A 12953-nucleotide genomic window follows, 5' to 3' on the forward strand; every position below is an offset into this window, starting at 1 on the left:
CTGCTTCCCCTGCTCCAGAGCAGTACGTGGGAAACGGTGGCAACATGAAGAAGCTGCCATGAGATTCATTAGGGCGTGAGAAGGGCCAGGGCAAAAACAGCAGGAAGGGGAGGCTGCTGCTGTTCAGCTCTAGAAACTACAGCATTTTGTTTATTCCCCCCCCCCCCACCGTGATTCGTGGGGTGGGATCCAGGAGCACCCTTCTTCCAAGGCAAATTTGCAAGTTATACTGCACTGCTTGCACAATTCTGTTCTGGGATACGGGAACAAGGAACTTTAATGCCATACCAATGGCTGACTCACCCCTCATGCTGTGCACACCTGTTGATGGGACACTGAAAATCTTTGTAAATGCTCATGGGATGAGCCTGCCAGCAGATCCCTCGAAGACATATGAGGGCATTTGCCCCACCCTCACTTTAGTATCTAGGCAACTAAAGCTAATCTATGCTGTATCAGGCTATGTCTATACAGCCCCTGGCTGTGAGCCTCCAAGCCTGGGTCAACAGATTCAGGCTCTCACTACTGCACTAAAAATAATGCTGTTGACTTCAGAGCCCAAGCCATGATGTCTACACAGCTATTTTTAGTGCTACAGCGTGTGAACCAGTCAACTCAGGAGCTCGCTGCTGCGGGCTGTGTCGACATACCCTCAGTGGCTTGAAATTCACAGGAACCACTTCAACCTATCAGCAGCCACCATTACTTTCTTTCCAAGGGTAGGAAAACACACCACTTCAGGCAGCTAACCCTCTATTACACCTGCACTGATGAAAACTCTTATGGACCTAGGTTGCACAGCGTTTAACTCCCTCCCGTGGGAAAGGAAGAGATCTGTTTTACCATTACTCGCATCCCCTGTAACCATGTGCTACAAAATTACTCTGAAACAGTATTTATATTTGCAATGGCATACACCAGTTTAAAAATAAAAACCTTATAACCTATTCATTTACCGCGATTTAAAGTCAGGTTGTTTGTCCCCTTTTTGATTAGCATGGCAGTACAACTTAGAAGTCTCTGAACTACAATAGACAGTAACATCATAGAGTTTAAATACAAAATCAAATACTTTAATGAAATTAGGGAGCACAGGAACAGCTCAGATATACCACTAAAACGGATACCCCTGAGCTGTGTACTTGGGCTGTTTTTTTACACCTTCTGTTTTTAAACAAGCAAGCAGACTGACAAACTACCAATTCTTCAGAGTGTCAAAGATCCTGAGTATAGAGTTATTCAAAACACATAAAAATGTATATATATGAAACTTCTCTATGAGCTGGTGGCCTGCACACAGCATTGCACGGATAAAAATATACTACTTTCAATACACAGAGCTAAATACTTTCACATTTATCAGAATTCTCTAAACAAATCTTAAATTGATAGAATTCAAGTTTTGACTTTTCAGTATATAGCTTTCACTTGTATTAAACAAATGCTTATTTACACGGTGGAGAAAGTATAAGGGCTAATAAGGCCATATTCCCATATTGTATTGTTAAACACTGCAAAATATATACACAAGTGTAACCTAATATAGGCATCAGTTCTAGAAATATCACCTTACATTTGTACAACATAATTGAGTCAGTATGAAACGACAGCTTTGTTAGCACCAAGCCACTAATGGTGTTCATGAAACATTTGAGCTTTCTTCTAGTTCCACCAGGAAGGGCTGGTTCAGCAGAATTCTCTAATTGCTGAGCAAGGAAATTGGTGCTCTCAGTACTCCAAGTCCAGAAATATACTAACACCATTGCACTACAGTGTGCAAATATACCTATTCCCAAAGAGCAGGCATAGGAGCAGCCACTACAGAGAGGCTCTCCAGTGTTTCCTAAGAGACACTCCAGCAGCAGAACCACCAAGCCATCTACCAGATCAAGTCTTCCACATCATCTTGTCTGTTCAGTGTCTTTGTATTTGGATCATGCTAACAAGCACAAGGTTAGAAAAGATTACTGATGCTAAGTGGTTTAGACTCAGGCTAACCCCATGCTACAAGGGCAAAATGGGGGAAGCCGGGCTCCACTCTGAATCCCCAAGGACAGAGGAGAAGCCCTTGTAGCGCTCATCTCCTGTGCCTGCTGTGGCCAGGGTGGTCTCGGTCGTAACGATGACCTGCACGCTCATAGGAGCGGGAACGCTCGTGTCTCTCTCTGTAGTAGTGACTTTTTTTCTTGTACTTCCCAGAATGATCAGAACGCTCCCGCGAGTGGCTTCGGGAACGTGATGAGCTCCTGCTGCGGGACTTCCTCGGCTTGTGTGTCGAATATTTGTAGTCCTTTGACTTTTTGTAACTCCTCATTTTAGAGCCTTTGTAACTAGCACTATGGTTGAACTGTCTTGGGGGAGAATCACTGCGACTCCTGGAGCGGCTGTGGGATTTGGAACCACTCGATGTCGAGTAGCTTTCACTTTTTCTAAGACAGGGAAGCAGGAGGAGACGAGAACAAACAGTGAGTGCTTTAAAAATCAATGCCCGATTACTTTACAGCATTAAAAGCAAGACAGATTATAGTAATCTTAGGTGCTACTTGGAACACAAGGAAAAAGGTTTCAGAAGAAAATGATTTGACACTGTCCTTTAAAATGCTACCCTTACTTACTTGTCAGCTACAACTGAGGTTGAAAACTGCTCTCAAAACAGATCTTACAAGCAAAAGCCGCTTCTCCAAACAGAGAGCTACTAATTTGATTAGTTGAACCAGCAAACCTTATTCACCTGCCTTCAAACAGAATACTTCCCCAGCTCACACCCCATAACGAATTAAAACACAGTGCAAGTAATTTCCTGTAGGACTAAAATAATAGGTAACATTTGTAATCATTATATCTGTTGTTGGATGGGTAAAAAACTGAGATCCTTTGGAATACTGAACAGTATCTTTCACAACACACTTTATTAACAATCCAAAACCTTTTGCTGTAATTATGAAGCTGATTTCTTTCTGTAAGAATTTTAGAAGATGTATGGATTTGGGGGGGGTTCCATGATTAGCTCTCATGGATAGCTATATACTTGTAAATTGAGCCAATTTACCACAGATTTTTCTTCTAATTTCCTAGCCTGAGCATCACCATCAGTAAGAGGCTTTGCAGGCCAAATTTGGACCTCAGTTCTGCTAGTGCAACCCCAGTGTTTGGTACAGGTGGCACAAGGCATAATGGAGGGAGACTCCATTTCCCTATCCCCCAAACTTTGTTGTGTCTATGACGAGGATAGTAAGAAGCAGTATAAACTTATTGTTGTCATTTAAGTTAGCAGAAAGGACTATGGGCACAAGAAGCGGATTTGCTGAGTAAGACGCTGCCATTCATATGCAGTTATTCCTCGAACCCTAAACTTCACTTTAACTTACACTGGCCACCATGTTGCACCTCCATACACTAGTCTCACTTCCAGAGCTCAAACAGGGTTTAAAGTTTTATACAAATCGCTGTAGTTGTTGCTTCAACAGAGTCCACTGACTACCAAAGCACCATTCTCTGGGATGGTAGTTTGCCATTAGCATAGCAGGTTACAAATGGGACTCGGAACTTCCACCCATTTCAGTACATACCTGCGCTTAGGAGATGCTGATCGAGATGGTGATCTTGAATAACTCTGCTCTCGACTTCTGCTTCCACTCCTGCTCTCCCTTCCTTTCTGAACACTATGAAGGACAGAATCCAAGTAAGATTTAGATTTAAGTGCTAGGAGAAAAAGAGGTAAAAATCTATAGAACGTGGAATCTTACCCATTCACTGGGCTGTTGGAATTCATTCTTTTTGTTCCGTCCATTTTTCGTTTAGCATTCTTCATCGCCTGCACAGCAAGTGGGGAAGGTTTATTTCCTTTACCTTCTTTTGGGGACTCTAAAAGAAAAATGTAAAAGTTTACACTTCATCCCCCCCCCACATGCATATCAAAGAGATGTCAATCTTTAGCAGGCAACCCAATTGTAAAGAGTGGCAAGCAGTGGTTGAATGGGTCACCTGCCCTGACTAATGAGGGTAAGAGTCGACTAAATTACCACATCCCTCTAGATACCCTTTGCAGTACATACAGATAAAGGGTGAAACTTGAACACCTTTAGGTAAGTCCTTTAGGTAAGTCACGAGTTATTCAAATCTAAAGTAAATTTCTGAGGCTGTAAACTTAGTACATAACAAATAGTTTCGTGTCATGTCCCAATGCTGCCTTTCTTCTAGCACACATACGAACATGAGGCTAAGAAAAAGAATGGAGAAAAAATTTCATGAGTAGTTTGACTCCTCCTTTCTACAGAGTGATTACGCTGCAAAACAGCAGCATTTGCATCATCATTTGGAATACAGCTTAACATAGGAATCCCTGCAATCTAAAATAGCCTGAGACAGGATTCTTACTCAAGTTAAGTCACTGTAATACCCCCAAAATATGGGCAAAAAGCAATGCAGTCCAAATATGCAAACTAAGTACATTGATACCAACCATTTTTAGGAACAGGGGAAAAGCCTGACGTGTTATCCAAATTGGGAGTCCTGTCAGGTAGCAGACCTTTAGCTAGTGCTTTTGCCTCTTCAATGGCTAGTTTTTTCTTTTCTACTTTGCTTTCCAGATAAGACAAGTCAACCTGCAAATGCACATAAAAAAATTAGTTCTCTGTACTGTTTCAATTGACCATCCATGCTTAGAAGGGATATGACTCACAGGGTCTGGATCCTGCTCCCAGAGAAGTGGGAGCTTTGCAACTAGCTTCAATGGGAGTAAGATGTTTTGCCCTATCTTCTAAGAAATACCGAATACACATTGTATAAAACAATAGCGAACCTTTTTCCGAGTATATAGCTGCAGGATTTTTATACAAATCCCTTGAATTTCCTCTTCTGTTGCTCCAAACAGTAGAAACCAGTGAGGACGATTAGGAAGTGGGATCTACAATTGAGAAATTCATACATTCAATTTTCTACTTCTACATGAAAACCTTAATGGAAACGGAAACGACAAAATATAAATAGATGTTTCACCTCCAGTGTTCTAGCTGCAAGGTAGATACAGGCACAGGCAATACTTTCTGGCTGGAATCTTACGAAGACATCTGTTCGTAGACTGTCATTCATGTAATTCCTGAAAGACACAATAAGGGGACAATTGCAACCCCCTGCACCAGGCCTCTCTGTTCTATTCTCTTCCATTCTACAGTAACTACTTCTCTCTGCATTCTATCACTAAGCTCAAATGCTAGACTCCTGTAAATCTGAAGAGAAGTTAGAAAAAATTTCTTCAAGAGGATGGATATGTGGTTGGGAATAAGTTTCTGACTGGCTGTCAGACAAATCAGTTATGAAAGAGAACCAATTTTAACTTTACTTTTCCCTCTAGATCTACTGGCCTGCTCTCATGCAAAAACAAAATGTTTTTGTAGAGACAACATATAATCTGTAAAGAACTCAGTAACAGAAATCTAGGCTCAATCCCAGAGTGCAGAGAAGCATGCAAACTCAAAGCTAGTGTTCAGAGTTGCCGATCCTGCTGGAGTTCTCCGGAGAAATGCAATCCACTTCAGCATGTACCCATTTCCACTGGAAAGTTTTTGGAACCTGTCCATTTTCCATTAGTGAGACAGCATCCAAGACAGAATCCATTTGTGATGCAAAAGCTAGTCGTGGAAGAAATCCAGATATTTGGGAACATCAGTGCAGAGGATGGTTCAGTATTCAAACAGATCTCCTCTTCTCTGGCATATGACAGTATCGTTTCCAAATGTCCCATTTCAACAAGGTTTCTTAAAATGAATATTCACAGAATGAGACAACTGTAAAATATTGCACATATTCCACAACAGTCAGTACATATTTTAAAAGATTTTGATTTTAAATCCTCAAGGAAGTTTGTATTTTCAAAATACTTGCATCTGAATTTATCAAAAAATAAAATGCTTAAAGGTATAACTTTTAAAGTAATATTTCTTTCAAGCAGCATGTCAGGTGGGCAGGAGAGAAAACACCACCCAAAACAAAGACCACCATATAGTTATACAAGCTATCTAAGAAGAGAGTTTGAAATTGATCATGCGGGTAATGCAGTACACAAGGATTCACTAACTCAAGGAGGCCCAAACCAGAGCCCACAGCCCGTTTAAAACCAGTTTCAGAAAGAGGAGGTGCTTATGAATCACATTCCCATCTATGTGCTTTAGTCCTTTGCTATACATTTCAGTTCTAACACGTGGGGAGCGACTGACCACTGGGAAAAAAGTGGCAAGTTAAAGGCTTAGTCTTGACTGTCCTTCACCTTGCCCATGAGGAAAGCTTAAACTAAGTCATGATGTTCTATCACCTGTTTTTGCTATGGAGAAGACACTTTGAAGGATATCAGAGAAAGCCTTTGTGAAATTAAGTGCAGCGAGAAGTAATATTCATACCTTGTGAAGGATGAATGGGCTTCCTTTTCCAAACCTCTAAACAAAAACTAACTGGCTAACTGTGCAGCTGGCCTTTGGGTTCAGAGTTTAGGGGGCATGTAGAATTAAACATCTGTCACATTACTTCAGCTTTAAGTTGTTCTCTAAAACCACTGCACTTCAAACATCAGTTATACTGGATACCCATGACCTTCCAGGTACTGGAAGCAATGAATGGTTAGGGTATTGCTCTAATAGTTATTTCTCTGCATCCCAAACAAAAAAGGGAAATTGGTGCCTAATAGTCTTACTTCACATGTGAATTCTGAATTCAATGGTACTATGTAATCTGGAAGTAGGGAAAATGTCCAGTGTCATTGCTGTACTTAATTCCAAACGGCAGACCTTCTACTGAAGTATCTTCAGTGTTCGATTAAATAACATCCACAGATATGATAAAAACTGAAGTCTACCAGTTAGATAATTTACCCATAAGACTTAAATCCCACCTTAAAATATATATATATATATATATTTTGGCTTTTTAAAAACGTACAGCATCTTTAACATAGTTAAAACATTAACAATAACAGTTTTCAAAATGTAAACAATCAAGTTCTAAAATATACAATAGAGTCAACGGCACAACAACGAAAATCAAAAGTATAAGCACAAGAAGCAGTTGGCCAGTTACTATACTATCGTATTTATACCACCTGTCTAGAGTCAGCCTTCTCTTTGTAGAGCCTGCTTTGGTTTGACTGAAGACGGCAGTTATCCCTGCACCATAGCGCTTGGGCAGCAGAGGAGAAGTCTTAGTCACTTACCCTCAGAGGCTACCCTTTGATTAAAAGAGTACAGAAAAGAAAAGTCAAAATAGGTTCTCCACCAAACAGATCACAGTACCAGAGAGTTCAGTCAGCAGAAATATGACCTTTAGATTCATTATTCCAATTTTTAAATTATGTCATTGTTTCATGAGTTACAAGTTTGTTATAATCAAGATCTGGAATTTTAACTTCGATACCCATCCCCAAATGAGTCTCTTCACTACAGTGAAGCAACAAGACAGGCAGAAGATGTTTCATGGCAAATGCAAAAACACTGAGTTATCCAGTCTTAGTAGCTGACATCTTGGATTATCCATGTGCATAAAAAGGATTTATGTCGAGGGTTCCTGATGCCCTTGTTGCAACCAGCAGCTCAAGTGTTGGGAAAGTCTGTCTCCCAGCATCAGCGACGGACAAGAACTGCACGTATGATTTACCCAAAGAAACAACCACTTAACATTTTCACTTTAGAGGGAGGGCAAAGGGTAGGAGAAAAGGGAAGAAAGAGCAAGGGTTGAGGGGTTTAAAAGCTATCTTACCATTTAAGACAGTGCCTGAAACTTAGAGGCCGATCAACATTTGGGTAGTAGGTTGGGGCACTCCAGGAAACACTGGAACTGTCTATTCCATGAACATAGTTGTGGGCTACACCAATGTTGCCCAGAGTGCCTCAAATGACATATTTCTGCCACTGCCCTGCTGGTCTCATATAACAAGCAAGATCAACTTACCATGAAGTCTGGACCAGGTGTTGGTTACGTTCACATTCTAATACCTGAAGGTACATAACGATTATCTGGAAGATATGGGTTATTGAGTTATTACCAAGAATCTCTAGAGCCAAATATTTAATTCAGAGGGGATGTCCATGTGGCATCTGATATTCTGTTCTAGATTTTAACATTCCCAAATATCCACAGAAAGAGTGCTTTTAAGATGCCAAGTGTATACCAGGGTAGTTTCTGCCTTCAATTACAAAGGGGGAAAGAACAGGTTCCAAAAATTTATGTGCACAGCCAAATCTGACCTCCCTCATACTCCTCTTTCTGAGCTCAGTCATCCTATTCATCTAAAAGTCTTGCCTTCCACTCAGTTTTCAAAATAGATATGCTTTTCCTATAGAACTCAACATTCCTCTTCTAGCTGCCACAGGGGAGGAAACACTGCCAACTGGAAAAAGTGGCACCAATCCACCACAAAACATCTCCATTGGGAGGGACTAAACCTAGGCAACATTTCTTCCCTCTTTCGCTTTTGCAAAGTTTAAAAGGTTCACAGCAACATACAAAACAAAGTTTTTGTGAACCACAAAAAAAAAAAAAAAAAAAAGAGGGTGGATAAAACAAAATGATTACATGAAATTCACAAGCATTAGTGGGTGAAGGAGTATGCTCATTCCTGTGATCAGTACCCCAGTAAATAAGGAGGCTCAGAAAGAATTGCAGTGGGCAGAGAAAATCTGAACAGAGCAAGGTACCTACATATTTTTAATCAGAGGACACTTGATCTCAAATTTAAAGAGCATTTACACTACAGCGAGCTGAAGAGGTCTGAAGTAGTAGCCCATTGCTGCAAGACAGAGAGCAGATACCTGCAGTGCAAGGAAAAGGAGAGCCCTTACACTACTTTAACCTTCTATTAGATTCAAACAGCAGTGCTGACTAGCTCATATGGGGAGCAGAGTCCAGCACACTTTGAGGAAGACCATTCCTGGGACTGAATTTCACACATCTCATCAGTAATGACGAATATTATAATCAGAGCTAGATTCTACAAAAGGGATATTTGAGAGCCTTAGTCAAAGAGGAGTTATTCATAATGCTTCAGAATTTAACACCAAAATTACCTGCTCATTCAACAATAAAAGTTTTCATGCTATGACAAAGTGAAGTATCCAAGTATAGTTAAGTCTAACCAGTTCTTAACATCTGCATCCACCTTCAGTCTTCACTGACCAATGAGATACAAGACCAACTATTAAGACTCTCTTGAATGAGAAACAAGATAGCAAGATCACTGTAAACTAGCTTCACTGGGTTCAGTATTGTGGAACAAGAAGCTTTTATCCAGTTTTACCCAGAACAGGCAGAGTGTAAGAAACACACACCCACTGTTTTACAGGTTAGCTGAACATCGTACAAACCTTATGAGGGTGCTTTACATGAACACAGAACCCCAGCTCCTTTAAAACTCTTCTCTCTGCCTTTATGATTTGATTCTTCAGATTAACATAATCTTGATCCAGTAGTAGAGGTACAGGTTTTCTGTAAGACATTATTTCAGATTCCATCAAGTAAGAGTGAAATGCCAATATTAAAAGACACCCAACCATCCTACTTGGACACATATGCAGGTTACTATATTTTGATGCAAACTAGTTAGTATTTACAACAGTACAAGCATTCTTCTACTTAAGAAAATAACCAGATTAATGTTTTGGTTTTCATTCCCCAAACAAGGTTTTACCCTACGTTCCTTGAGTCATGATGCAGCTGAACTCCCCCATAGGCAAAGCAACAACTATGGCTAGCTAGGGTACTAAACTCAGGCTCTCACGTTCAGTAGTCCCCACATTTAAACAACTGACCGTGAAGAAAGCGAACACTTTTCAAATTCTAAACTTACTTTTTCTCTCTTAGATGCCGAAGGCGATGGAATACGTTAATTACATCTCTTATGCGCCTCGGTGCTTCTTCAATTTTGGATGCCAGATGAACACAGGCCATTGACACATGCTGAAATATAAGTATTGCAACATACTGATGTTTTGCTCAAATCTGGAACTGATCGCCTCCAAGAGCTTTAGGAGGGATAATAAGAGAAAGTGGTGGTAAAAACAAGAAATATTCAAAATTTTAAGATAAGTATTTGTTATAATGTAGATGTGTAAAACTGTGTTTAACTAAACAACATATCTATAGCTCAAAAGTTTCCTGTACACATAGTTCAACAGGGCATAATACATGCTCTCAAACACGAGAGAAATCAAATGCATAGTGCATTTTCTAAAAGAATGCTTACCTCCATGGAATGCTTCACAAAAGATTTTGTATAAAAGAAACGTTGAAACAGCACCTGCCCTGTAGCCATTGCCACCTAGAGAAAAAAGAAAAAATGGTAATCCAATATTAGCATCTTCATACAGGATTCTAGAGCAAGATGAATTACTACAACAAATCTGAGTCCCATAAAACCCATCAGAAATGCCTGACTCAGCAACAATCAGCTTAAAAAAAAGCTACACCACCATAAAGGATTGGTTTTCAACACCTAGAACTGTAATGTGCAATCTTAAAACAGATGAGATACTAGAAAAGTACCAAACAAAATATTTTATGGGGACACTCAAAAGTAATTATGAGGGTGGACACTACAGTCCAAACGGCCCCCAGTGCTGTGCCATCTATGCAAATACTCCTACGTGTTTATTTTTGGTTCTATGTTCGCTGAGCAATATTAAAAGGCAACCACCAACTCAAAGTGGAATCATTTTAACCATGAGTCAGCACTAAATGTCAAGTAAATCTGCCCCCAAGCTCCCCAGCCAGTCTTTGTGGTTTTACAGTCACATATCCATATTTAAAAAAACTCCCTTGTGCCATACTAAACACACACAGATGCAAGAAAAGATGGCTAGAGAAATTAAAACAGCTAAAATAAAGATTACTGGTAGCAGCACTAGGCAAAAAACAATTTTATTTATTTTTTTAACTGAAGGTCTCATTAACCTTGTTTCAATCATAGTGGCATTTTTGAACCCCTCCAAGCATCATGGTAACATCTGACTGTCCCATTTTCTTTACTGGCAGCGCCAGGAAAGTCGACGGGCGACATGTCACACGAGAAGGAATGTAAGAAACCCCATCTGAAGGGCATTGCGAAATCGTGCGCGTTACCAGCCGCAGCAAAGCAAAAGCCTGCGCGGCGGCGGGGGATGGGATCCCCCCCCTTAGAAACGAGCGAGGCTCGGCCGAGCTACCAGGAAGGACCCTGGAGGGCTGAGCCAACCGCGGCCCTGGGCTCACAGGAAGAGATGGTTACATCAGCCGCTTCCGGTCCCAGCAGAGCCGGCCGGGACAAGGGGCGGGACGCTGCCCGTAAAGGGCACCACAGGGCCAGTTTCACACGCCCGGTTCCTTGGGAAACAAAAGGCCGGGGGCGCCTCCTGATCCCGAGTCCCCCCTCCCCATTGCAAACGCGGGTGCGGGGCCCGGGGAGCTGTCCACCCCCCCCCCCCCGATTGCTGCCGGGGGCGGGTTTTACCTGGTTTCTGGGAGTACGGGGGGGGGGGGGGGGGCGGCTGTCGCAGCGGCCCCTGGGCACCAGCAGAGACGGCGGGGCCCTGCCCAGACGGGCGGGGAGAACAAAGCTTCCCCCCTCCCCTCCCAGCGCGACACTCCCAGGCAACTAAGGCCCGGCGGCCGTGGGCCCCGAGCCGGCCCCGCCCGGGCCTGCCTCCCCGGCCCCGTTCGCCCCCTGAGACCGGAAGCTGCCCCTCCCCCCCCCCCGCCGCGGGCCTGGCCCCCCCCGCCCCGCTCACCTGCGGGAGCCGCAGCAGGATGCCGGCCGCCTGGATGAGCTCGCAGCCGGTGACGCGCAGCTGGGTCTCGGTGTCGGGGTCCAGGCCGCTGCCCATGGAGGGGGTGAAGCGCAGCGCGTCGTCGGGCAGCAGGCAGTTCTCCAGCGTGATCAGCACCCCCGAGTACAGGCGGTCCCCGATCAGCACCGCGCCGGGGCCCGGGGCGCCGCCCCCCGCCGGGGCCGGCCCCGCCGCCGGCAGCCCGCCCGGGCCCCCCGCTACCACGGCCGCCGCGCTGCCCGTCCCCGCCGCCATCTTGGGCCGCCGCCTCACCGCTCTCTCGCCTTCCCCTTCCCCAGCGCCGGGCGGTGTCCCGCCCGTTCCCCCGACGCCCGCCTCCCATTGGCGGGTGGCAGCGAGGCGCCGCTCTCGGATTGGCCGGCCTGCCCCCGGCGTGACGCGGCTCCTGCGGCCTCATGCAAGCGGCGTGACGCAGCGGTTGGGAATTCGAAACAGGGTGGAGTGGGCGGACCGCCCGGCGTGCATCGCGCGCCTCCCGCGCCCCCTCCCCCACCCAGACAAAGCCTAGGTCGCCACCACCGGCTAGGCCCGAGCCAGCCCTTCCTCCCAGCACACGGCAGGGGGAGCCGCCCCCCGCTGGGGGGATTTGAAAAACGTATTCCAACAGATGCTGGGGGAATCGAGAGGGCCTGGGAGAGAAATCTGGAGCCCCCCTTCTTCATGTTCACTGGGGTCCCCCCTTCCACTTACAGACAGTTGGGGGCCCGGGTACAATTGCCCTCCCACCCCACATACTTATCTGCTTTCTGACAGGAGCCCTCAGGGCCACTCCACTCGCCTGTTCAAGCTTTTCTCTGTCATGCAGGAGGGCAAGAGTTTTAAAAGTTTGTTTCCTAAATAACCCCTTGACTCCAGCAGCTGGGGCTTTAAGTAAAACAAGTCTCCCAAGGCTTACCCCCCAAATCTTAAATTGGCAACACTGACCAGCCTTCCCACAACCGTAGTTTTATCTTGCACGACTATGCCTCATAAGAGCTCAAGCAGGAACTCTCTTCCACAGCAGCAGCACCAGCATCTGCCTTGAACAGACTCCAGCACACAGATTTCACTGGAAGATATATCTGAGTGTAAGCTTCCATTTGCTTCAGCTTTAGCTAGGTCATTTATAGTAGGGTGGTGCTCCCCTGAAGACCAGTGCCTTGGAGGGTT

At 44.1% G+C, this 12953-nt stretch overlaps 1 protein-coding gene across 1 annotated transcript; it reads right to left on the reverse strand.

The window, feature by feature from the left end:
• Positions 1-1051: 1051 nt before the first annotated feature.
• Positions 1052-12269, reverse strand: CCNL2 (cyclin L2). Its single transcript, XM_073317083.1, is given in 11 exon segments — positions 1052-2429; positions 3570-3662; positions 3747-3864; positions 4463-4604; positions 4802-4906; positions 4999-5098; positions 7936-8000; positions 9348-9468; positions 9830-9939; positions 10226-10300; positions 11745-12269. Coding segments are annotated over 11 exon segments (1806 nt in total). The 3' UTR covers positions 1052-2077.
• Between the last annotated feature and the right edge of the window lie 684 nt (positions 12270-12953).

The sequence above is a fragment of the Lepidochelys kempii genome, chromosome 18 (genome assembly GCF_965140265.1).
Source record: "Lepidochelys kempii isolate rLepKem1 chromosome 18, rLepKem1.hap2, whole genome shotgun sequence".
In the NCBI taxonomy this organism is placed as follows: domain Eukaryota; kingdom Metazoa; phylum Chordata; order Testudines; family Cheloniidae; genus Lepidochelys; species Lepidochelys kempii.